The sequence below is a fragment of the Maniola hyperantus genome, chromosome 18 (assembly GCF_902806685.2).
Source record: "Maniola hyperantus chromosome 18, iAphHyp1.2, whole genome shotgun sequence".
Lineage (NCBI taxonomy): Eukaryota > Metazoa > Arthropoda > Insecta > Lepidoptera > Nymphalidae > Maniola > Maniola hyperantus.
This window is the reverse complement of record NC_048553.1, coordinates 828,149-855,692: the sequence shown is the minus strand read 5'-3', so window position 1 is coordinate 855,692 and position 27,544 is coordinate 828,149. Positions and strand designations below refer to the sequence as shown.

At 37.3% G+C, this 27,544-nt stretch overlaps 1 protein-coding gene across 9 annotated transcripts in view; it reads right to left on the bottom strand.

The window, feature by feature from the left end:
* Positions 1-27,544, bottom strand: part of LOC117990620 (AMP deaminase 2-like) — a 49,602-nt gene that overhangs the window by 4,928 nt on the left and 17,130 nt on the right. For 7 of the 9 annotated variants that reach the window (XR_011237802.1, XM_034978076.2, XM_034978079.2 and 4 more), the window contains 15 exons: positions 26,032-26,173; positions 22,388-22,553; positions 21,938-22,124; positions 21,254-21,467; positions 20,545-20,670; positions 9,958-10,051; positions 9,782-9,886; positions 9,205-9,336; positions 8,619-8,782; positions 8,199-8,322; positions 7,688-7,854; positions 6,496-6,616; positions 5,659-5,832; positions 5,173-5,283; positions 4,525-4,662 (listed from right to left, as the gene is read on the bottom strand). Coding sequence is in view for 8 of the 9 variants with exons in the window: in XM_034978076.2 (XP_034833967.1) it covers positions 4,525-4,662; positions 5,173-5,283; positions 5,659-5,832; positions 6,496-6,616; positions 7,688-7,854; positions 8,199-8,322; positions 8,619-8,782; positions 9,205-9,336; positions 9,782-9,886; positions 9,958-10,051; positions 20,545-20,670; positions 21,254-21,467; positions 21,938-22,124; positions 22,388-22,553; positions 26,032-26,173 (2,165 nt within the window). In the remaining variant the exon portion in view is untranslated. Of the gene's footprint in view, positions 1-373; positions 2,855-4,524; positions 4,663-5,172; positions 5,284-5,658; positions 5,833-6,495; positions 6,617-7,687; positions 7,855-8,198; positions 8,323-8,618; positions 8,783-9,204; positions 9,337-9,781; positions 9,887-9,957; positions 10,052-20,544; positions 20,671-21,253; positions 21,468-21,937; positions 22,125-22,387; positions 22,554-23,180; positions 23,384-26,031; positions 26,174-27,544 lie in introns of those variants that run through there. The other 2 variants (XM_034978080.2, XM_034978081.2) reach the window with 2 other exon arrangements.

Genomic DNA, 27,544 nt, shown 5'->3' with positions numbered 1-27,544 from the left:
ATAAACCAATCTAAATAAATATTTACGATATAGGTTCTTCATTTTAGAGAAGTTAGTTATTCATTCTTCATTTTAGAGGAGTTACTGTAGTTCAGTATTTAGAATATAGAAGTAGAATTCCAAAGACCTTGAATTTGAAATGTTGCTAAGTTCAATCGTCATAGCGGTTTTTCATGTTCCCTCATTCTTTCTTTTTAATAGAATACCTCCTATTAGAAAATTCTTTCTTTCCTTAGGAGTGTAATTTTGTGAGCATTTCAAATAGTTTGACCATCAAGCTATGTGTTTTGTCGGGAAACAACAAAATGTTACAAGTTATGTCTATTGTATATTTTATTTATAGCTAATAAGATTAAAATGAGAAAAACAGACGTATTCAGATGAGAAAATTTATTTCCAACAACATGATAATATTCACTCTTCTATTACGTAATCATTTAATATATTATACATAGTGTAAAAGTGTATAATTGATACATCGACAATATCTTATACTTACTTTGTTTAGTGTCAATTTGAAATAGGTAGGTACAATAATCTCGCAATATTTATAACATATATTAGGTACATGGTTATTTTTGTCTGTTTTTTAGTCAGTTTTGGTAAAAAATTTACAGGCAAGTACCTAAAAACAAAATTATTAGTAATATCACCTACTTATGTATTTAAATTGAAGTAAACATAAACAGCAATAGAAATTATTGTAGATTAAAAAAATAAGGTTATCGTGTATTTGAGTAGAATTCAGTAAATAAGTACGTAGGTATATCACAAAAATGGAATATAAAATAAGTATAAATAGGTATGCAACAATAAATGAAAACATTAATAAATTTCAAATATTATCAAAATTATATTATTTACATAATATGCTCAATGTTTGAGAATGATCGTCATTTACTTAGATAATTAATTGGTACATTATTAGTTAAATAAAATGACGGTGAGTATCACCTAAATGCTAAAAAATAACTTACCTAACTTACCTTATGGAGGTGTTAATCATAAACGTACAAAAAATAAAAATATTATTATAGATTCGTAAGCAAAGATTCATTAGATTTTCACATAACATGGTATAAAATAATTCGAAGCTATGAAAAGTTAAAAATACGTGAACTACAATGAACATTTAACGTGAATCTCTATAGAAATATGAAAATAGCAGCGTATACTTATTTGAAACAATTTTAAGGTGCAAACACATTACTCTGTTTAGATGTGTTGCAACTTTTTTTGCAACACATCTTGCAACACAATCTTGCAAGACGTTAAACAGATACACCAATTGGAAAGCGCCTACCTACTTTTCTTCTCTTTAGTTCCCTGTAGGCTGTAGGTCTATTTCGTATCTTATTTATATGTGATTTAGTTGAACTTGTACCCTAAGAAAAGCTATAACTGAGCTTTAGCTCTAACTGAACTACATCGGTGTTTATCACTTCAGTGATCTTAATTGCATAACATCTCGTTTGATTATAGAAGTTCGATTGTTATTTTTATGTACAAAATTAATGTCCGTAGTGTACAGCTAAAGTAACCATTGCGACACGGAAAAGGCTTGCACAGTACCACGATCAACTACTTAGTGCTAGGTAATGTGTTTGCACCTTCATATACTTATGACATGATATTTAACTACACACATCTTGAGGGGTGCTAGAAATAGCAAGATGGAACTTATATAACTTCTTTTCATTATAAGAACTTCTTAAGTAAGTTAAATGCTTGTGTCTGCAAACTTCTTGACTACACGAGCATAGACGAGTGATATTGCATAATATCATAAGAAATTCTTAAAATAAATGTTAAGGAGCTCTATTAGAGAAAAAACTACATGTTTTAAAGGCAGATCTTGGTGAGAAAATATTGTCAGTCATCTATACCTAAGTCCTACTTAGGTAACCTAGGCGCGATCACAGGGAACACTTACTACCGCAAAATGGCACTTACAATCTTACAGTCCGGATTATCACATTGAGGGAAATCTTAATAATATGAAGCCCCTTTCTTAATATTGCTGTGGTGTTTTACAACAAGCCCATTTGCACAAGGACACTAGTTAAATTTTGTAATGCGGTCACATTTTGGTATTTACGCTCTTACCAAAAAATTACAGCTTTACAAAAATCTAAATTAATTTGACTGTGCTTGTGCCTAAAACAGTAAAGTTAAAAATAAAGCATTATTACTGATGTGATTACCGATCACTTAAATTCGATATAACAATTAATTCAAAAAACTAAATTTAATTTCTTTAATATAATATAATTCGGTCGGTATAAAATCTCTAAACTTCAGTTTAGAGATTTGTGTATAACTAAATTAACATCAATTACCTAATGTTTTTCGATCCATCTACAAATTGTATCAATAATTGTATTAGTAGTACTACTATAGTATTTACTCTAGTACTTTTTTTTAAAGCTATCACGATTTAGGTGTTTGCCTTTATGTCAATTTTAGATTAAGTATATTCTTCATACCTACTTGTTGTAAAATAAAATAAGATTAAAGTGGGGAAAAGGTGAAGTTTATTTCTCCCAATACGAATTTTGGACACCTAGGCTAGGTATTCAAACAATGTCAAAAAATATTGCTTCACCTTCAATCAGTTCTAAAAAAACTATAAATGTTAACGCTCTAAGATATTTACAGCATATTTTTTTAAGAACGGGGCTCCATCCTTAACATACCTAATTGGGGCAACCTTACAAGGTGCTTTGAAAACAACAAATATGTTAAATATAAATATTAGTTATAGGATTACATTTTAGTTCACAACGTTAACATCGACTTGTTCGCATCCTTTGCCCTCGTGTTGATGCGTCTATCGCGGTGTCGACATTCCTTCCTGGAAACGGTTATTTTGATGAGAGAATGGGACAAAACATATCAACGCTTTTAATATAATATCATTTCATTTATAATATCTTTATTAAAAGTGTCGATACAACACAACTTTATTATGAGAATGTTATTGAATTGAACACACACAATATTGAATGCCACACACACACAAAGATGCCCCACAAGCTATTTTTACGTACCTAACAGACACAAAAAATGTGTTACCAAAGCAAAAAATACACAGGAACATACCCAAGATGTAATTTTTATTCGACTAACTTTATTAAACTGGAATATATTAGAACTAAACTAAATTTAGTGTATTTTTTATTGTTACAAGTGCACATATTTAGTTACAATAAACTGAAAACTTTTAGATTAATAGCCATCCGAATCGGCACCAAATTATACGATCGACAGTGAAAAATTATGTGACGTAATGTGTACCTAATAATATGACGTAATTAACCGTTGGATACTGGATAGATACACGATTTCTAACAACTTTAGGCACCAAACTTGTCAATCCCATGCAATGATGGATGAATATGTAACATAAATAGGTAGGTATAAACCGCGCCTAAGTTTTTGTAACTAAGACCCTGGTTTTTTTTTAATAGAATTTTAGTTTTCCTGTTAAGTAATTCATTGTGGGCTGTGGTCAATTCTGTTGTCATCTCTAAACTAAACTGAAATAGTTTCATTTCAGTTTAGATTAGAGATTGTGTAAGTTCTGTGTTTCCCTACCTTGAATAGGGTCTTGGACTGTAGTAATAAAATGATGGGATTTTTTGTACAGTGGTAAAACTACCGCTGTACAAAAAATCCCATCATTTTATTACTACAGTCCAAGACCCTATTGAATATATTTAGTAAAGATGGGCGTTATTGGCTATTTCTGGCAACGGTTATCCAACAGTTATTTAGTTTCAATATCGATATTGATAACCGTTGCCGAATATCGGTATCAGAGTTGTGTTTCAACTAATTTAATATGCGCAACGCGCAGCGGTTTCCGTAGTAGTAACTAAGCTAGCTGCCGTATCGATACCGTCTGTATAACTAAAATAAAATCAATTTTACTTTCATGAATATCGTGAAGTAATCACAACCTTAAGTTCATAGCAGCAAAGTTTAATTATAATGATCATTGACATAGGTCAAACTATAGTGGACGCCTGCACGAATAGTTTGCCACAGTCCAGTTAACCAAAAACATTTCACGAAGATTGATAAACTAAAGAGGACCTTATTTATATTACTCTAAGGCTAACTGTATTAAGATTGATAGATCAAAGTGTAATGGACAAGTACTTGTACAGTTAAGCCTTAGCGTAATAGAGATAAGGTCGGCTTTGGTTTATCAAGTTCTTAGTTACTAAGCCGGTAGCCAATAACCGCTCCTTCTCAGCTTTCAGTGAAAGAAAGAAAGAGAAGGCATAATTATTGCGTTTCTAGTTACCAAAAAACAAACAATGCATTGTCAGTTGCCAGTTGGCAGCGTTGCGTTGTCAGGTGGTTCCATGGTGGTTCGTCATAGCGATAACCGTTGCTAGCTACGACAATAACGCTACGGTACGCTATAGGCACGGCAGCGGTTTTCAGTTAAGTTAAGCTATAGCGGACACATGTCTAATATTTAGTGTAGAGCAGTAGTGTAATGTTGGCGTTTACCTTGAATATGTTGGTGAGCTCGTCGAGCAGCGTCTCGTAGCGGAAAGAGATGCGGATGTCGGGCACGTTGGTGCGCGTGATGTCGTTGCCCGCCACGCCCTCCTTCTGGTAGTACGGCCCCAGCCAGTACTGCTTCATCTATGAGGTTTTTTTTATATGTATGTTTCGCTGGCAATCCTCGGACATGGTTATCGGAGACTTTGTCTTAACACGGCATTTTTTTACCTTTTTCTTTTTAGATTGTCATGAAACAGGTTCTTTTCTTTTCTTTTGTACTGTGATCATGAATTTTAAGCTTATAGCCTTACGTTTTTTAACTTATTCTATCATCTATAAGGTTAAATCGTTTGATTTGAGCACATACGATTGTCTCTTTCTTGTCAGTTACTATAAAGTGTGATAGCAAACAATGGCTTACTTGTCATAGGATAAAAATATGGGTATAGTTTAAGACCTGGAGAGTGACATTATCCCGGAAAATCAAAGAGTTCCCACGGGACGCACAACAGACGGAAACGTTTAAGTGCGGAAACCAGAACAGAGCGAAGAAAGAAAGGATGAAGAGTTCCCACGGGATTTTTAAAACCTAAATCCACGCGTACGAAGGCACGGGCATCAGCTTGTAGGTAACAATAGTATGTGGTTTACCTCGTGGGGGAAGCCGGACATAAGCACGGAGTTGCGCGCCAGCTCGCACATGTCGCATGAGCTCAGCTTCCACACCTGCGCAGCGATGCTGTACTCCTCCATCAGAGGTTCCTGGCACAGAGAGAAAGCTGCAGGACATGTGACTATGGAGCCCCGACAGAACTCAGAAGCGAGGCTGTGCTCTGTCTCGCTCACTCATATAACCAAATGCCGAGTTTGTTTCACTTTTTATCATTTAGGTCCATATTCCAAACGTCCGTCCGACAAAAAACTTCATGTAAGACCGACATGTCCGACAATAAACTTTTACGAATTACGACAAAAATCAGAACCTAGGTAAATATCAGTGATTTAATAGAACAAAGAAGAAAGTTTTTTGGATTGGCAACATCGAAAAGTGAAAATAAAGTTGAAAGTGAAAATTCAAATGAAAGGGAAGTCAAAGAGGGAGTAAAAGTGGAGTGGAAAGGAACAACAAAGCAATACCTTGGTGAAGTGGAACTGCAGCGGGTCGTCGGTACTGAGAGTGATGCAGAGGCCGCGCGCGAGGAACTCTGGCAGAGGGTTGCGGTGGTAGTTGAGGAACAGCGAGTTGTTGCTGAGAGGCGACATCGCGATGGAGATCTGGGCCAGGTAGTATAAATACTGCAGAACTGGCACCTGGAAAAAGTGACAAATAATGTCACAAATCACAAATACATTAACCTGTGATACATTAATGTAATACATTAACCTGTGATACATTAACCTGTGATAGCCAAGTCGTTAGGACATCCGCCTTCTGATCGGAGGTCGAGTCAAGTCGAGGTCGAGCTATGTGCGTTTTAAGTAATTTAATATCACTTGCTTTAACGTTAAAGGAAAAGGAGGCCGGCATGCCTGAGAGTTCTCCATAATGTTCTCAAAGGTGTGTGAAGTCTACTAATCCGCACATGGCCAGCGTGGTAGACTATGGCCAAAACCCTTCTCACTCTGAGAGGAGACCCGTGCTCTGTAGTGAGCCGGCGATGGGTTGATAATGATGATGATGATTCTCTTCTGAGTTTCCTGAATTCTCTTTCTGTCTGTATTTAAAATGGTGGCAAACAGGCTGTTTTGAGGCCGCCAACTTTCATCAAGCTATTAGTACCATAGATAAAATATTGTATTTTATACTTAACTACAAAAATATGACAATAGTAAGATACCTATAATACGATTTAGCTATCATAATCTTTTAAGGTTGGCTCACAATAATCGATTTTATGATTTTCAAATGTGATCTGAAATTCTTTCTGCCTTACTATCGAAGGTGTTTTCTATGACATACTATATTTATTATACCTTTCTCAGCAGCAGTCCGTGGGAAATGTTTTCAGCGAGCATGAACCCACACACGAGATGCTGCACGGGCCCCGCCTCCCCGCAGTGAGGGCGCAGCACAAACGTGTTCAGACCTTGCTCTCTGTGGAAATTACACAAAGCAAAAATTTTGACATAGTTACGAATGATAGGGTGAGTCGAAAGCTTTTCATAAATCCATTAATGAATACCATGGTACATTTTTTTTAATCAGTAGGTACCCTTATTATGTACAAATGCAAAACTGTGTTTGTTTGTTGGTTTTGTTATTTTGTCCTTCAATCACGTTGCAAGGGAGCAACGAATTGACGTAGTTTTTTGGATGGGTATAGTGTAGAGTGACATAGGCGTTTGGTTCCAGAAAATCAAAAAGCTCCCATGGCATTTCTAAAAACCGAAATCCAAGCGGGCAAAGTTGCGGTTATCAACTAGTACATAAAATTTGCTTTTTAAAAGCAAATGTTATTGTAAAAATTAAAGTGGTAACAAAATATGTGAGTCAGTGATCTCGCATTTTTATGGTGCGCCCCAAGGTTCTCATTTTGGACCAAAATTCTTTGAAAAGCTTACTTTTAATTGAAACTAGACTACTTATCTACAAGTTTCCCATATATACATAGTCAAATGTTTGAAATTTAACAATCCACAAAAAATTCTTAACGTATGGTGACGCAGGACGCTCGACCGAAATTGGCAGCGCACGTGAGTAACATGTTTGCTTTTCACTTGACATTGTATGAGAAAGTTGAGAGGCACGATGATTTTCACTGAAATCAAGCGCGCGAAAAGGGTTTAGGAAAAGTATTTTTGAGAAAAAACTGCTGAATTTATGTTTGCAAAGTAAAGTTATTTCAACTAATGAATAAATAAACTACGTCTAATGATAAATTGTTTTAGAATTTTCATATCCCTAATCTTATTTATTTACGCCCAAAGTTGTCATTAATTTAGTGTTTAAATAGGAATCTTTTGAGCCTCGTAACTTTTAAATCAATATTTTTTTTCAATATTTTATATATCAATAAACCTAGATAATGACGAGATAAATCGATATAATTCTTAGTTTTGTGCGTACAATATTGAATATTGTTGTATTTTCCCTCCTACGTTTGTATGGAGAAAGCACCGAACTGAGCTACCTTTAATAATTGAAGTAAATTCAAAAGTCACATACTTGCGGAAGTGATTGAGTACGGTGATGTTGGCAAACATGTAGTAGAGGTAGTAGGCGTAGGGAGGATTCTCTTCATCATCCCAATCTGCTGGGATGCGGACATCCGCGTCTAACATCGGGTTCTCGGGCTTAGATTCGTCATCTACACTATCGAAGCCGATAACGTGCTGTAAATAGAGTTAAGTTTCCCTTCTCTTTCCTTTTACTGTTCAAAGGGGGTCTGCTTGGTTAATTGAAGATGCTTAGAAATTATATCTACAACTGTAACTACTAGATAAACACATCATCATCCTTGACAACTTTATCACTTTCCGTCATGTAATTGCGAATATATTAATCTATTAAAATCTATTAGAATCGCATTATCTAAATATGCTTTAGCTTTTAAGTACTAAAGCATATTTAGATTTTAGAATCGCAACACACAAACCTGCCAGTCTTGATCTTATTAGTAACTTGATTAATTTGCAGTCTACATTTATGGCATTGAAGTAAACAGGAGGATTCTTACCGTTAAGAATTTGTGAAGCTCAAGATTACTATTTGGATCGTTGGTGACTTCGAACAGCGGCTGGAAGATGTTGCTGAGGAACTCTTGGAAGTTGTTCATGATCTTGTTAGACTTGAAAATATCGCTGAAAGTGAAGATAACATTAGATAGAACAAACAAAACAATAGCCTGAGAGACTTTGAGATGAGATGAATTGATTCAACTTATTGATAAATTTTGCAAGTTTTAGGATCATACCCCTGATACGGAATAAAAAGCATAATTTTTATTTAAGGTAATAAGTAAGAAATAAATGACGTAATTAAAAAAACTAAAAACTTGCTGTCTTATATAAATATTAAGGCAATTATGCAAAGTAAAATATGGAATACTATGGAAATAATAGTAAGTATTAAAACATGACAATACTGAAATACTCACTATAGACGCGGGATCTGCAGTAACCAGCGTACGTTGTTGGAGTGCACATCGTACTGTATTGCCCATTTAGCCAACTTCGCCCACTCTCCCGGACTCTTGCCATAAATCGACAGCCTTAGTTCTGCGTTCTGATATTTGCTCTCTTCTAAATCTGATGCCACTTCCTAAAAACGTTTAAAAGGTACAGTTTACCAGTATCACATAATTCGATGATACACATCATCATTATCATCAGCTCAAATCTCATCACAACGCCGGTCGGTATTACTGGTCACGGGTTTCCTTTCAGAATAAGAAGGTCATAATCCACCACGCTGGCCAAAAGCGGATTGGCAGTCTTCACATACCTTAGCTATTATTACATGGAACTTTCAAGCATGCAAGTTTCCTCAAATGTTTTCCTTCACCGGGATCTAACTCCGGACCTCACAAAAAATTTTCACGCCACAACATAAAAAAGTTTTTTTAAATTTAAATGTTGCGATTTTAAAAAAGTAAAAGTTCTTCTCATTAAATTTCATATGGCATCCTACAAGGTGGTCTGAGTTCTCCGTTGCTATTCAATGTATATATCAATGAAGGTTACCTTAATGATCCTGGCGAAGTATTTCCCGTTCATGTAGTTGTCAGTCTTGAGGAACACCTCGCGCAAACGACTCTCTCCGATGGGGTTGTATTTTGCATTGAACTTGTCAAAGCGATGGAACGTGTTACGATCCTGGAAATAGGTAATTAAGTATAAAACTAAAGATAAATGTATTAATCATATCATATGCATGATGCATTTGAAAATATAAATAGGGCAGCTTTATTCCGTTTTTTAAAGAAGATAACACTATTATTAACCCTGTCCATTCAGGTTTTTGTAGAAAGATCTAAAATTTTTGAAATTTTGTAATATTTTAATAATAATAATAATAATAATAATAATGTTCTTTATTTCAGGCAAAATGTACCCATATTATTACAAAAGTCAATAAAATTATAAATAAAATAAAAATAATTAAAATCTACAATAAAAGTAATAACAAAAATAAGTACAATAATGTATTATTGTATAGTATTTCTATCATTATTTTAGATAATTTCTCAATCTTGTAGATAATATTGGAATAATACAAGTGAGGAAGTAAGGATTATACAAAATAATATGATTTATTTACCGCATGCACGTCTAGCATATCCACTGTAAGGTCATAAGTACTGAGGTTCATGGATTGGAACACAGCTTTCAACGTCATTGGAGTGCCTTTGTGAAGTGTCACCACCTGAAAACATTTCACAATTAAATCCAGAAAGCTTCTATTTACTAGAATGAAAGAAAGAAGAAGGGACTTACTTCATCTGCATGATTCTTTAAAGTCTTCTTGATGAAACGAAGCAAATGCTTTTGATTCATACACGAAGCTGCGTGAATGTGTGTGTCCACTTTTCTGTAAAATTTGTGAAAATAGTAGGGTATTGTTTTAAAAAACTGTGTAACACTAGCAGATTGTATTTATTGTTTTATAGAGATGCCGAGTAAGGATATAAGAATTGTAATTCTTGTAAAAAGCCTGTACGCAGAAAGCGTTTTGTTCGCGCCATAGACTTTAAACGTTGACAATTAGTTTCGATCGACATTTGACATTGACAACCAACAAGTGACATTGAAGTTTGTGTGAATGAAAAATTCGTTATTTCATGAGTCATTGTAAGACATTCGTATCAGTAAAATCATCGTGAAAAACAGACAAATTTCGTGCAAATTAAGTAGTGTGTGATTCAAACCAGTGTTTCAAAAAACGAACATTTAAACCTAAATTCAGCACGGGTAATTATAGTGTGAACACGGTCCTTCGAGCCGGATATTACAAAATTATGGATGACATCAACCAGTTGTTGGCGGTTCAAGAGGATAGGGCGTCAAAAATTAATAAAGCATGCTCGAATTTTAGGAAAACTCCGAAACAAAGATTGACTTTAGCATATTTAAACACTCGTTTAGAGTCGTTAGAAAAGACGTGGGAATTATTTACAGCCAATCACGATCGCATAGTTGCAATTGCGAGCAACGAGTTTAAGTCAGTTTCAAATTACTTTACAAAAGATATATATGAGGACATTGAAGAATCATATATAACCTATAAAAGTGAGCTACAAAGTAAGATCTCGGAGTCAACACCACAAGAGCAAGCCAACAACTCCTCGCACAACTCAGGTCAGACCAGCACAAACACAGGCAATGAGGTAAAGTTGCCCACTATTAATTTACCTACTTTTTCTGGAAAATACACAGAGTGGCCATCATTTCATGATTTGTTTACATCCTTGGTAGATAACAATAAAAATTTAGATAATGTAAAGAAACTTCACTATTTGAAATCTAGTTTATCAGGAGAGGCGGAACAACTTCTGCGCTCAGTTACTATAACTAGTGATAATTATAGTCAGGCATGGTCAACGCTTAAGAAAAGGTACAGCAACAAAAGATACATCTCTAATTCTGTATTTAAGCGACTTTTTTCTTTGAAACCCTTGACGTCAGAGTCGGCTCAGAATATTAAGTTACTTTTAGATACAACTGTTGAATGCTTGAATCTGCTTAATAACATAGGTATTCGTACAGACCACTGGGATCCTATCATGGTTTACCTCACAGTTTCAAAGTTAGACATAGAGAGTCACAAGTTGTGGGAGCTAAACAGTTCTTCGGAAAGCGAAGCCCTACCTACTTTTGACACATTAAAGCAGTTTATGGAAAGTAGATTCAGATCCTTAGAGATGATAGAGCCATCTAAGCCATCACGGCCAGAGCCTCTGAGAGTAACCAAACCTAAGAGTTTTCATACAACAGCCTCAGCTGATTCTCCCAAGTGCGCACTCTGCAATCAATCTCATCATTTATACAACTGCAAAGAGTTCTCAAAGAAGAGCATTAAGGATAGATATGAATTTGTTCGTAATGCGAATCTTTGTTTCAATTGTTTCATTCCAAACCACATGGTGGCTCGGTGCGGGAAACCAACTTCCTGCAGGATATGCTTTAAGAAGCATCATTCACTTTTACATCCAGAAAAAGAAGATTCTAGCACTCAAGAAGCTGATACAGAAGAACACACTACGCAATCAACCAGTATTTCAACAATTTCAACTCACTTTATCAATCAACCTGGTCAAGTTTTATTGGCAACAGCTTTGGTGGACATTATAGGAAGGAACAAACACACAAATGTCTACCGTGCTCTCATTGACCAAGGCTCACAGGCGTCATTTGTGACAGAGAGTCTCGTACAAGCATGCGGCTTGAAACGAGAAAGAATCAGTGGCGTCGTTTCAGGATTAAGTGAGGGCAAGCAACTCAGAACAAAATACATGGTTCAACTAGAAATACAATCAAGATACAAACCACATTTAGTTTTCCCTATCAATGCATACGTTCTCAAGACACTCACAAGCTATTTACCTTCGCAAGAAACCACAGTCTGTGACTGGCCAGACTTGGAAAATATTACACTAGCAGACCCAGGTTACAACACCCCGAACAGAATCGACCTCCTGCTAGGCGCTGAAGTTTATAGCAAGATCATAGACAACGGCTTGAAGAAGAGTCCCAATGGAGTAATTGCTCAATACACTCATCTTGGCTGGATATTGTCTGGAGACACCCATAGTGAACAACCTACAAAGAACAAACATGTGATCAGTATGCATATATGTACATGTGAGAATGACCTCTTAAGGAAATTTTGGGAAATAGAAAATGAAACACTCACCTCTAAGAGAAAACTTAGTGTTGAGGAATCTTATATAAGATGGAGCAGAGTATCAGCAGTGGATTACGAGTACATCAGTGCATTCTCTATTATTAAATACAAGAAACCAATTTTATAAATTAATTACGACTTTTTAATTTCGTGACAACCTAATAACATTAGTCAGTAGTCATAGTAACCAAAAGTCTAAATCTACTCATAAATCTATGACCTCTATGACACTCCCCCTCACGATGACCTTGGGGTCTGAGTGACTCCTATCATCTTGAGAAGCTTTAACAACTTTGGTTGTGGTAATGCCTTTGTAAAAAGGTCTGCCTCCATATTTTCTGTGTCCTTGTAACGGATGGTTACTAATTTCTTTTGAACACAATCCCGTATAAAATGTTCCTTTATACTGATATGTTTCGATCTCTTACCAGTCATTAGATTGTTGGCTAACATCTGTGCAGCCAAATTATCATTGTAGATCGGAACAGTTTGTTGAAAAACTCCAATATCTTCCAATAGATATTTCAAGTGTAAAGCTTCCTTAGTTGCTTCTGTCATCGCCATATATTCGGCTTCTGCTGTTGACAAAGCCACTACTCTTTGTTTCTTTGTTGCATAACTGATTAGGCCACCGCCATACTTAAAAATATAACCAGTATATGAACGACGGTCAACGGTACATGCCGCCCAGTCAGCGTCAGCCATGCCTGTTAATGCCATTCCTGATTTTTTATATTTGATACTTACACTCTTCGTTCCTTTTAAATAACGAATCACCCTTTTAGCAGCTTGCCAATGTGTATTATCAAAACATGTATTGTATTGGCTCAAATAACTAACAGCAAACATTATATCTGGTCTTGTGGCTACAGCGAGGTACATTAGAGATCCAATTAACATTTGGTATGGTATATTCTCCATCTCTGTTTCTCCTTTACCCTTCTCCAATTTCAGACCAGCCTCCATGGGCGTTGACACTGGCTTACATTCAGCCATGTTAAATTTATTTATTAAATTATCAATATAATTCTCCTGTGACAATGTCATTTCTCCCCCTACATGGGTGAATTGTATGCCCAGGCAATGATGGAGTGAACCCATATCTCTTAACTCAAAAACTTTTTGCAGTTTTGTTTTGACTTCTCGTAACAACATTTCTGATTTATATGCTAGTATTAAGTCATCCACATAAATGTTTGCAAATAGCTTTTCTCCTCCTTTTTCTAATATATACAAGCAAGGATCCGCTGAAGAATTCTTAAATCCGATTTCCAACAATTTCTCATGTAACTTTAAGAACCATTGTCTTCCTGCCTGTTTCAAACCATATATGGCTTTGTTTAGTTGACATATCCCATTATTTTTATATCTATCTATATCTAGCAGCATTTCTTTTGCTTTTCTAATCAACTCTTTGTCTTTTCCGTGTGTAACTATATTTTTTAAATATTTATCCAGATTTTTCGGCTTCTTCATATAAATTTGTTCATCTATATCGCCGTTTAAAAATGCAGTGCACACGTCTAGTTGGGATAATTTCATTTTATCTTCAATTGCATGTGCAATAAGTAGTCTAACAGTACTCATTTTCGCAACAGGTGCAAATGTTTCAGTGTAATCAATTCCTTCTTTCTGATTAAACCCACGCGCCACAAGTCGTGCTTTTCGTCTATCTATTTCTCCCATTGCATTGTACTTATATTTTAAAATCATTTTACTATCTATTAAGTTCTTGCTTTCGTTCCTGTGTACAACTTTCCAAGTATTATTTTTAAGATGAGATTCAATCTCGCTTATTATTGCATCTTCCCATTCATCATTGTTCTCATCTATTTCACAGAGGAATGATTGTTCAGCATCCATGTCACAATCTTGATGCCATGCTGGTGCGTTTCTCTGTCTTTTATCAGTAGAACTAGTCGGTTCGACTTCATTATCTGTACACATTTCATGATCTATTTCATCTACTTCTGTAGTTGCATCAACAAATATTTCATTATTATTCAATTCCGGTTCTGATTCATCAATTTCATGTTCTTTCAAACCTTCATTGTTTTGTACATTTTCTTTTTCAGGAAAAAATATAATTTCTATTTCATTTTTATCAACTACATCTTGTTTTCGTTCTTCTTTGTTCTCGTTTTCATAATACATTTTTTCTAGTACTTTGACATCTCTGCTAATCATTACATTGTCTGTTTTTGGGTTGAAAATCCGGTATGCCTTGTGATTTTCCGAATATCCTACAAAAATTCCAGGTGTCGCTCTGGCTTCAAATTTTCCGTTTTTCTTTCCTTTTTTAAGTACAAACGCCTTAGTTCCGAATATGTGAAAATGTCTCACAGACGGAACTCTCTTCACCCATTTTTCAAATGGAGTCGCGTTATCAATACTTGTGCAAGGACTACGGTTTGCCAAGTAGTTAGCTGTATTAATAGCTTCAGCCCAAAAAACTTCATTCATATTAGCGTCTATCAACATACATCTAGCTTTATCAAGCAATGTCCTATTTTTTCTTTCTGCTAAGCCATTCTGTTCTGGCGTGTATGGTGCGGAAAGTCTCCTTTTGATGCCATTATCTTTTAAATATTTGTCAAAATTATTGTTAATGTATTCCGTCCCATTGTCACTTTGTAAACATACTATCTTATTTTTTGTAAATCTTTCAGCCTCATTTTTGAATTCCTTAAATTTTGTTAGAGTTTCATCCTTAGTTTTCATTGTATATACTCTTGTATACCTTGAATAATCATCTGTAAATGTGATGAAGTATTTGGAACCCCCCTTCGATGGCTGTCTCATGGGACCACATACATCAGTATGCACAATTTGTAATCTTTCATTTGTTCGTTGCTCATTTTTAGATACATTAAACGGCAGTTTTGTTGCTTTGCCTTTAGCACAGACTTCACAGTCTTTAACTGTGTCACTTATATTGAATTTTAAGCCTTCCATAATTTTCTTATCAAGTGCTATTCGCATTTGTCCTTCACTAAGATGTGCTAACTTTCTATGCCATTGCTGCATATTACTTGCTTCACAGTAATTAGCTTTCTCTTCTAAGTTTTCTTTAACGTAGTATAAACCGTCTGTGTGCCTCTCTGCTTTTAACAGAATTTTATTATTTCGCATCACAGTAGCATTTTTTTGTTTAAATAAGACTGTTCCACCTTTATCAGTTATCTTTCCAACTGACATTAGGTTTGTGGTCAGCGACGGTACGTACAAGGCTTCAGTTAGTTTTAGATCTGGTATTTTATTAATGTAAAGTTTTGCTGGACCACGTCCTTCGATTTTTGCAAGACAGTTTTCTGATGCTAACCTTAACGTTTTGTTATCAGCTTTATCCATATTAATGAATCTTTCTGATTCATGACTCATATGTGACGTACAGCCGCTGTCAAGACACCACTTCTTCATTTTTTCTTTATTATCATACGTATTTAGGCATGTTTCTTCTGAGCAACATAGATTTGCATTATTTTTATTACCTTGGTCCACTTTTGACCAGCATTCATTAGCTTTATGCCCTTTCTTTTTGCATTTGAAACATTTAACAATATGTTTCTTATTTTTGCCACGTTGTCTACTATATAGCGCCTCTTGTTCAGAGTTTTGTTCACTCGTTCTAGCTATATTTTTTCTTGCTTCAGCTTCTTCTATTATCTTTATTTTCAAGTTGTCTGGATCTGGTAGATCATCCCTAGATTCTATTGCAATTCTAAAATTTTCAAAAGATTGAGGTAAGCTGTACAGCATCATTATGCTAAGTAGATCTTTGTTAATTGGTATGTCCATATCTGCTAGCTTATCGACGATATCCATAAATTTATTCAAGTGATCGACAATATTATCATCATCTTTCATCTTCCTCAATATTAACTCTTTTAATAGACTTGCTTTTCTTGCAGGACCTTTGCTATAATATATGCTTTCAAGCGTATTCCAAACATCTTTGCTTGTTTGACAATTTTTTACTTGCTTTAATTCGCTAGGTGATATTATTAGTAATAGCTCGGCTAAAGCTAATCCTTCTTTTTCTAAATATTTAGTTAACTCATCACCGTCTTGGGATGGTTTTACTATTTTATTGGAAACATATCTCCAAAGGCCAAGTTTCGACAATAGCGCTTTTGCATGGATCCTCCATGTATCGTAATTTTCACGTTTCAATGGCTCTATGTGCACGTGATGACTCATTTTTTCTCTTTTTAATCACGTTTATGGGTCCATAACCTCTTATATAAGATGGAGCAGAGTATCAGCAGTGGATTACGAGTACATCAGTGCATTCTCTATTATTAAATACAAGAAACCAATTTTATAAATTAATTACGACTTTTTAATTTCGTGACAACCTAATAACATTAGTCAGTAGTCATAGTAACCAAAAGTCTAAATCTACTCATAAATCTATGACCTCTATGACAAGGAACAAAGGTGTGAAGATATTTACCAACAAACAGTAACAAGAACTAATGATGGTAGATACAAGGTTAACCTACCTTTTAAAGAAGATATTCAGGATCCTGTTGCTGCCTGTGGAGAAACTAAACAAATGGCGATAAATAGATTCATGTCTTTGGAAAGAAAGTTATGCAAGGATTCTATTCTTAAAGAAGAATATACAAAAGTCATAAACGAATATTTGGAGCTTGGACATATGACCCTAGCCGATGGAAACAAAGAAAGGGCTATTTACTTACCTCATCGTGCAGTAGTCAGACAAGACAAGGAGACCTCTAAGGTCCGGGTCGTATTTGATGCTTCGGCTAAGGGGTCAAAGGGTTGTGCCCTTAACGATACCTTGTTGATCGGACCTACTATACAAAAAGATCTGCTGACTTTGCTTATGAAGTGGAGAAAATACAAGATTGCAATTGTTAGTGACATTGTTAAGATGTATAGACAAGTCCTGGTATCTGATGAAGATTCTGACCTACAATGTATCATATGGAGAAACCACCCCGATGAATCACTTCAGTTTTACAAATTATTAACAGTCACATTTGGTACAGCCTCGGCTCCATATTTAGCAATCCGCACATTGTTTCAAGTCGCAGAAGATGAAGGTAAAAAATACCCCCTTGCAGCTGAAATTGTTAAGAATTCATTCTACGTTGATGATCTCACAACTGGGTGTTATACTATTGAAGAAGGAAGAGAAATTTATGAACAAACAACTCAGTTGCTACGTTGCGGTGGATTCGAATTACAAAAGTGGTCTAGCAATTCAGCAGAATTTTTAGAAGCCATTAGTCAGAGCTCATACAACAATCAACAGCCATTGGCAATAAAACTAGATGACAACATGAAGATATTGGGTCTGAAATGGGACAAACAAAATGATGATTTCAAGTTTACTGTGAACCTAGGAGAACCCACAACGCCAGTGACAAAGCGTAATATTCTATCAGATGTTGCAAAGCTCTTCGATCCGTTTGGATGGCTGTCACCAACAATTGTAATTGCAAAGATGCTTATGCAAAAATTATGGTTATGTAGCTCTGACTGGGATGAAGAGGTTCCAGCTCAGATTCTTCAAGAATGGATTAATTTCAGACAACAATTAAATCATTTACAAGATGTAAAAATAAACAGATGGATTCATATTCAACGGGAAAACACACACATTGAACTCCATGGCTTCGCAGACGCTTCAATTTCAGCATATGCTGCTGTGATATATGTCAAAGTTATACACAATGGACAAGTTCGAATCTCCATGCTTGAGAGTAAGACAAAGGTTGCTCCACTCAAACAAATCTCAATTGCCAGACTGGAACTTTGTGCAGCGGTGTTACTGGCTAGACTTCTATCACGAGCAACTGAAGTTTTAGATGTGCCAAAGGAACAAGTATATGCTTATACAGATTCAATGATAGTCTTGGCCTGGATTCAATCGTTACCTATGAGATGGCAAACCTTCGTAGGTAACAGAGTTGCAGAAATTCAGACCCTTTTAGCAAATGACAGATGGAGCCATGTTACATCAGAACACAATCCAGCTGATTTGGCTTCTAGAGGAGTGTATCCAGCTGAATTGGTGGATAAAGAAATGTGGTGGAACGGACCCTCATGGTTGGCCACAGAGAAATCATCAGCCCAAAAGGTTCAAGTACCTGAAACAAAGGAAGAAGAACGGAAACAAAAGATGAAAACCTTTAATATCAGTATTGAGGAAGATCCAATTTACACAAGATTCTCTTCGCTTACCAAGATGGTTCGGGTACTTAGCTATTGCCGAAGAATGCTCCAACTGAAAGACAAAAAGGAAGTTAGAAACCAGAATACAAAATATTTGAATAATAAAGAATTACAAGCTACACTGAATAGTTTAATAAAAATAGATCAAGAGATAGATTTTGAAGAAGAAATTAAAGATTTAAAAGAAAAGCATAAAATCAAATTGCGAAGTAAATTAATAACATTATCTCCTTACCTGGATGATACTGGATTGCTACGGGTTGGAGGTCGATTGCAAGGTGCTAAAGTAGCTACAGAATTTAAGCATCCAATCATCTTATCTCAAACATCTCACATCAGTTGGTTATTAGTGATTGATACACATGCCAAGTTATTACATGGAGGATATGCGATGCTGATGAACTACTTGAGATCTCGTTATTGGATTATTGGTTTGAAACAATTGGTGAAAAAATGCGCTCGCCAATGTGTAACTTGCATTCGACACAAAGCACTAACACCACAACCCCCTATGGGAAACTTACCTGAAGTACGAGTCAACCCTGGACGACCCTTTAAATATGCTGGAGTTGATTATGCGGGTCCAATCCAGATCCGAGCAACAAAGGGTAGAGGACATAGATCATACAAAGGCTATATCTGTCTCTTCATTTGCATGAAAACAAGAGCAGTTCACCTGGAAGCAGTAACTGACCTCACCACTGCAGGGTTCCTCGCTGCTTATAGAAGATTTACATCCAGGCGAGGAAATTGCGCAGAAATCTGGAGTGACAACGGATTAAACTTTGTGGGAACGTCTAGAGAGCTCACTCTTATGTTGAATCAAGCCAAAAGTAGTTTCAGTCAGGAAGTTGCAGAGTTGTTAGCCAATGGAGGCACCACGTGGCACTTTATTCCCCCTAGGGCACCTAATTTTGGGGCAATTTGGGAGGCTGGGGTTAAATCAGTTAAAACACATTTGGCCAGAGTAGTAGGAAACTCAACTCTAACATTTGCGGAAATCACGACGTTGCTGTACCAAATAGAAGCCTGCCTGAATTCTCGCCCTCTGTGTCAAATGAGCGATCATCCCGAAGATTTGACGCCTCTTACGCCTGCTCATTTCCTGGTAGGAGAGCCGTTGTTGTTAGTACCAGAACAAAACCACAAAGAGACACACCTATCTATTCTCGATAGATGGCGCTTAGTTCAAAGAATGACTCAGCACTTCTGGAAACGCTGGTCTGCAGAGTTTTTACACACCCTTCAGCAGCGTTATAAGTGGCGTACAAAAATCGAGCCGCCGCAAATAGGAGACCTGGTGATTATAAAAGATGAGGACACACCACCAGCTACATGGCTGATGGCAAAGATTACCAAACTCAACCCTGGTCCTGACAATGTTGTGCGAGTTGCCACTGTGAAGACCAAGTCATCGACACTAACGAGGCCGCTGTCCAAGCTGGTCTTGTTACCCACGGAGAAGAATTAATAAAGAACGGAGTTCTTGGGGGCCGGCATGTTCGCGCCATAGACTTTAAACGTTGACAATTAGTTTCGATCGACATTTGACATTGACAACCAACAAGTGACATTGAAGTTTGTGTGAATGAAAAATTCGTTATTTCATGAGTCATTGTAAGACATTCGTATCAGTAAAATCATCGTGAAAAACAGACAAATTTCGTGCAAATTAAGTAGTGTGTGATTCAAACCAGTGTTTCAAAAAACGAACATTTAAACCTAAATTCAGCACGGGTAATTATAGTGTGAACACGTTTTGTGGTCCCGCGTAACGTTTGCTGCAAAAACAAAATAAGTGTGGCAGGCGTGTCATACCTCGCCCCCACCACATGCGTGTGACAGCGTATGGCACGCAATAGCCGAAACAAAAACGAACATATTTCTGAAACATCCCTTATAACATATTGTAATAGACCCTGATTGAATATCAGAATCACGCAAGGACGAGGAAGCAGTGTAGGTATATTTACCGTATATTGTAGAAGTCACGATGAGGCACGGCCTTCTGCGAGGCGAGCTCGCGGAGCTCGTTGAGAAGCACGTGCAGCTGGAACTTGGATGACAGGTACGACAGTCTTCGGTAACAGAACGATTTGCTGCAACAACAAAACCAATGTTGTCAAATTTTTCAAGGGCAAATTATAATAATACTAAAATCCCCACTAGATTTTAAAAACCTAAATCCACGCGGACGAAGTTGCGGGCATCTGCTAGTGGCAAATACATCTTAATATGTTGATGCGAAGCCAGGGCGGGTCGCTAGTTTATAATAATATGAAAAGATGAAAAGATTAGGCACAAAAACATGATCGATTATATCAAACGCTTTAGTGAAGTCAAGAGGGAATCTTTAATGCCAGGCAGGTTTCAAAACTATTATATTTTTAACTAGGTAGCTTATGCTCGCGACTTCGTCCGCGTGGACCACACAAACTTTAAACCGCCATTTTACCCCATTAGGGATTAAATTTTCAAAAATCCTTTCTTAGCGGATGCCTACGTCATAATAGCTATCTGCGTGCCAAGTTTCAGCCCCATCCGTCCAGTAGTTTGAGCTGTGTGTTGATACATCAGTCAGTCATGTTAGTCAGTCTCCTTTTCCTTTTATATATTTAGATAATTTTGTGTGATGTGTCCTACTAATTATACAATAAGTTCTAACACATGAAATTCACTCACAGTGGCCCATCCGCAATCATGTTGCACATGATGTTCATGTCCTGGATGTACTGCGTAAGGTCTACATATTCGTATGGCACCCTTTCCTCGCCCTTCTCCGTGTTGCGGTACAGGTTGAACACGCCTCGGTCCGACTTGATGGTGTAGCCCTTCGGTTCGGGCATCGGGCACTCCCATGGGTCCTTGTCTTTGAATGGAGGATGAACTATGTGATCTGAAAATGTTGGACGCTTTATTATTAAGTTGTTATGCCGGTGTATAAAAAGAGAGTTCTGGAGAGACACTGAGAGGCTTTTTCTTTTTTTAATAAAAATAGCGAGCAAATGAGCAGGCGGATCACATCACCTAATGTTAAATGATTACCGCCGCCTATGAACATTTGCAGCACTACAGGAACCGCCAATAAGGTCACACTCATGACGTATCTGACTGGTCGTGATGGGGAAGTTAATCCTTTGACCTTTAGGGAACAAATCCATAGTAAGATAGATTTCTGGAGGGACTCTGGTTATAGCTGGTTGCAATAACGATGAGACCAGCCAGATTGTCAACAGGCACAGTTGTGAACAGGCGGATTCTTTGGCCTGCAAGGACCAAGTCCACAAAAAGAGAAAGATTCTGGAGGGGCTTTGACTGTAGCTGGCCGTAACGATCAGCTCGTTATATCGTATCTGAGGATCTCACCAGCAATATGACTCTTGGGCACTTTGATGCCAGGCGTGTGGTTGGGCGGTGCGTCTGCGTCCATGCTGCGCAGGAAGCGCGTGGTGATGGTCACGAAGCTCTGCTGCGACATGTCCATGTAGCGCTTGCGGATCTCCAGCGCCTGCACCAGGTACGACGATGCCTGTTGCAGGTCTTCCAGTGGCACCTGGTGAGGTATTGGAAGTTTATAAATAAGAGCAGTCATTGAGCTGCAAAATTGTTTATTGATAAGTAGGTAATTTTTTTAGCAAAAAGGGTTGGGCCGTAAAATTTTTGATTAAGCTTTAACCCTCACCACAGATGTTCCTTGAATAATTCTAAGCATATCTAGTCCGGGAAGCTTGAAGAAATATGCGTCTGGTAAGGGAGGAGGCAGAGAAGGATGGCCGCCGCCTAACTGGCCTTTGTACTGTAGGTAGAGATACACACCCCAGAGGTGTCCTCTCCGCTGATGGCCACGCGCTGGAAGTGCGGCAGGATGACGTCCAAGTCGTCATCGTCGATGCGCAGTCTGGATGTCTCGTCGAACACCCCCGCAACTCCGCCCGCATCGCTCCCTGCGAAGGAGCGTGTGGACTGCCCACATTCTGCTGCTCTGTAAAAAGATATTTCACATGAATACTGACCACATTTTTTAATGAATATTAACCATGTTAATCATGACTAAGAAAGGGGGAATCCCCTTTTTCCTCCAGCTAAACGTAAAGCTTGTGCTAGAATTAGGTACGACAATAGACGGGTTTGAACCGCCGACCTTTTGTTTGGAATTCAGTCCGCTCCTTAACCGTTGAGCTATTGAGGCTCCAAACATTCATTCTTACCTAACTACTTTAAGACCATAAATACTTACATATTTATGGTCTTAAAATAGTAAGGTCCAAGACTGATTCTCGGCTAGGGTACTTTGGAGCAATTCCAATTGTCTCTGGTCTGGTCTGTAATCCATTGCTTATGCTGACTGCTGAGACGTCCAAAGACGCAATGTTTTCTGTTCGTTTAAAATATTTCCACAAGGTCATTATACTCATTACTGTTAGAAACAACTGATTAGTGATTGCCATAGTTTACATTTCCGTACCTAGGGAGTACGGTGATTACGAATTTCCAACATGTGCAGACAAGACCTTTTTGCCTATGCGAAGAACCTTATTGTTTAAAATGATTACATAATAACTGACGATGAAGTAAGTATGAATCAACAAAGCGATCTGCCGAGTCCTACCTTATAGAAGTAAATTTCTTGAATTCAATTTTACTCCCAAACATACCTAATCACGTACAAATACTCAAAACTTTCAAAAATACCCACCAAATCACGAAAATTACTTAAGTACCTAATTTAAAAAAACACGTAGTAAAATGTTTCAGGCGTCCAGGCTTTGAACTGAATTTAAAATGCACAAACACTCGACAGCCGACACGGTACAGCGTAGACATAAGACAGTCACAACTCAATGTAACATGGACTACGCAATCCGTATAACTGTAGACTTAAACAGGATTAGAATTAAAACATGGCTAATACGGAAAGAATGTTTGAACCCTAAGCTTAGCACATTTTTATACAGCATTGTAACACATTCAAACACATAATAGTGTTTATTTCAGATTCCCGAAAGGCTGAACGGCTTTTTGTCAATGTTACGTAGTATGCAATGATTTTGGTGCATTTTTTACAATCTGAATATTGTCAAACTATCAAAATGTCAAGAACAGGATGAGCAGGACATGTGCAACGCATGGACGACACAAGAACCCCGAAAAAGTTATTGGGTGGTAGATGCCGAGGAAGACCTAAAGAGCGGATTGACGAAGTGTAGCAAGGGTTTTAGCAGATCAGAGATGTAAAGAAGCTGCATTTGATGGAGGAATTTACTTAACCATGCCAAGGTTCACCCAGGACTGTAGTAGTAACGCTTATGATAAGTGTCTTCAAACCTGCAAATACAGGATACGCACATTATAGATTTGGTCTAATGATTGAATATCGGTCGGCCGATCGATACTCGGGATTTACGTATAAAGATATTCTAAAATGTAAGCTATTGTACTTTCTGCCATGTAACGTTCTAGCCATCTAGTGCTTGTAACAAAGGCTGTATGGGGTGGCATACTGCCAAAGACTCTGCAGACAATATTTCTAATTTATTTTCGTAGCCCGTCCGTTGGTGAAACACCGCTTTTATAAATCGAGGGGGACCATTTGTATGCCTTAATAGCTTGTCATGTTGTTAAATACAAGTTAAAATTGGCATTTGGCAGTTGTTCTAACCAGAACTGTTGATCAAGAATATGCTAACACAAAGATTATCAGAGGTCTGTGGCCGATCATTCATAGTTATTCACTTCATTCATTGTTTCTATTAAACGTCATCATAACGTCAACCGTAGTGGACACGCCAGACTTGCAACCTCAGCAGCACGATATGTCGGATAGCAATACCATATGGTCGTCATAAAATCTCACAATGCATAGCATATAAAACGTCTCACTGACGCTAGACGATAACGAATGTTGCGTAGTTAGGTGCCGCGGGGTCAATGCCATGTTGTAGGTGGGGCATTGACCCCGCGTTTTAACTAATCATTGCGGGTATTGAAAAATACTAAATCACTAAAACTACAAGTATAAGGCAAATGGTTATTGGTTTGTAACGCTATACCTAAACACAATGTTTCTAATTATTACACCCTGTACTTATACAAAACTAGCTGATGCCCGCTAATTCGTTCGTGTGGATTTAGGTTTTTAAAATCCCGGGGGAACTCTTTGATTTTCCGGGATAAAAGTAGCCTATGTCACTCTCCAGGTCTATATCCATGCAAAAAATCACGTCGATCCGTTACACCGTTGCGACGTGATTGAAGGACAAACCAACAAACAAACACACTTTCGCATTTATAATAAGGGTACTGATGTACATAAGCAAGGACAAAAGGAGCCTCATTCGTTTCTTCGTTCATATTCATTCGATGGACGATACAGCAAGCGCAAGCCGCATTGCTAGGTCATGTGGAGCACGAGCACCCCCCGTGGTACCTAAGGGTTGCGGTGTGAACTGCGAAGGTTGATCCAATTACAATGGTGACTCGTAATGCCGGCTATCTACCGAGTATGTTTCAGGATCATTTCATAATATTTACGCTGTGTTACTGTGTGAAACTAACGGAAAGGAGATGGACAGACAGGCAGAAAGACAGACAACAAATTCAAATTCAAATTCAAATTCAAATTCAAATTTCTTTATTGCGAATATGGTTAAACAGTGCAGATATTACAAAACAAAAAGGTACAGCCAAATTCTGCCTATTAGCATGCAATATATTATTGTGATGACTTATGATATACCTAACTACGTGTACATAGTTTTGATAAAATTAGTCAAATTAAATACTTAGTCACAAAAAAATACAAATTTAAATGATAATGTTACAAATGTCAAAAATTAAAATAAAACTAAAATTTCTCTACAAGGTAATCATTAATCGAGTAATATGTCTTTTCTAACAATAGTTTTTTCAATTTTATCTTAAATAAAGGAAGTTCTCGCGTCTCAATTATATATCATAACAAAGTGATCCTATAAGGGTTCCGTTTTTCTTTTTGAGGTCCGGAACCCTAAAAAGTCTCATATTGTTTTGCAGTCGTGGCATTAAGTTTGTGATAGGCATATTTCAGGCAAATTTTGTCCATCTCGTTTAAAGAGTTTATTCAAAGGAAAATTATTGAGGACTAGCTGATGATGCCCTGCTAGATTAAGCTGTGGATAGCCTAGTGGCTAGGACGTCCGCCTTATAATCGGAGGTCGGGGGTTCGATCCCGGGCACGCACCTCTAACTTTTCGGAGTTATGTGCGTTTTAATTAATTAAATATCACTCGCTTTAACTTGAAATATTTGTCTTTTTAAGTACTTACTAGGTACAGAGAACCTGCAAAATTTTGGTTTTCAACAGGACTTCTATATTTATTAAATTCATATTTAACTTTTGAAACAAAGAATTTGAACGTTGCCAAGCGGTTTTATAACAAGCCTCCGGTGACTCGCTAGCTCGTCCAATAGTAGATACTTACTTGACATTGAGCTGTCTCTGAATGAGCAGCTTCTTCTCGATCTGCTCTATGGGGAACTGGGGAACCTCGTAGGGCGCCGACAGCTCGTTGGGGAGCTCCCGTGGCGCCTCCGCCCCCACTGCACTTGTCGGAGACTCGCTACCTGTAGCCAGAAGATAAACTCTCTTAGAACTCAGGAACAGAGTTGAACAGGAATAGGAACTGTTAAAAACTAAAGGTTGGAACAGTTAAAAGTGACGACCTCCCTGGCGCAGTGGTAAGCGCTGTGGTCTTATAGGTGGGAGGTCCCGGGTTCGATTCCTGGCAGGGATTTAGAATTTTATAATTTCTAAATTTCTGGTCTGGTCTGGTGGGAGGCTTCGGCCGTGGCTAGTTACCACCCTACCGGCAAGGCCGTGCCGCCAAGCGAGTGTTTTCCTTCATCAAAATAATCTTTCATCGCATTTTTGTTAAAACCCTCAGTATAAATTTATCTCAACGAGTTATTTATTGCATGTTGTTGACCAAGTTCTCGGGCAAGGCCAATGTCAAAATAGATAATAATATAAAAACGATTATAAAATTATTATTACTGTTCACTGACGCAATTTTAAAATTATTACACGTAAAGGCGACCTAAAGAGCCGCCATTGAAACATAAATATTACGCACGTCACGTATTGAGTTATTGATCTATGTAAGTAGAGTGACCACATTCTATTATTATTAAGGAATATTAGGTAGGTAATAAAATTATTTATGAATTGACTGTTTGTTTAAATTTACTAGAGCAAGCACATTCTAAGATTATTATTAAGGAATATTAGGTAGGTATTATTTATTTTTTAATTAGCTGTTTGTTTAAATTTACTACAGTAAGAGAGAGAGATTCAGAAATATTGATGGATCGATGCACATGGATGAGCCGCTTTTTATTATTTTTCAACAAAGTTTATTTTGTGGTTGTGAAAAAGGGCCTTAATCGCTTAAAGCACCTTCATCATCATCATGATCAACCCATTGCCGGCTCACTACAGAGCACGGGTCTCCTCTCGGAGTGAGAAGGGTTTTCGGCCATAGTCTACCACGCATGTGCGGATTGGTAGACTTCACACACCTTTGAGAACATTATGGAGAACTCTCAGGCATGCAGGTTTCCTCACGATGTTTTCCTTCACCGTTAAAGCAAGTGATATTTAATTACTTAAAACGCATATAACTCCGAAAAGTTTGAGGGGCGTGCCCGGGATTGAACCCCCGAACTTCGACTAGAAGGTGGACGTCCTAACCACTAGGCTATCACGGCTTTTAAAGCACCTTAGGTGTAATCATATTAGTGCGTTGTAATAGTAATAATTTCATTGGTTTATCATACCACCAGTCTGCGCCAATGTGACGACAAAGTCGGTCTCAATGACGAAGACAACGCTCTACGAAACCGCCATCTCTTCGTAAAGGTCGATGTACCTACAAGATTTCATGCCGTAGGTACAGTAGTAATTGTGTCAAAAAACTAGACACGCGACTCAGGAAC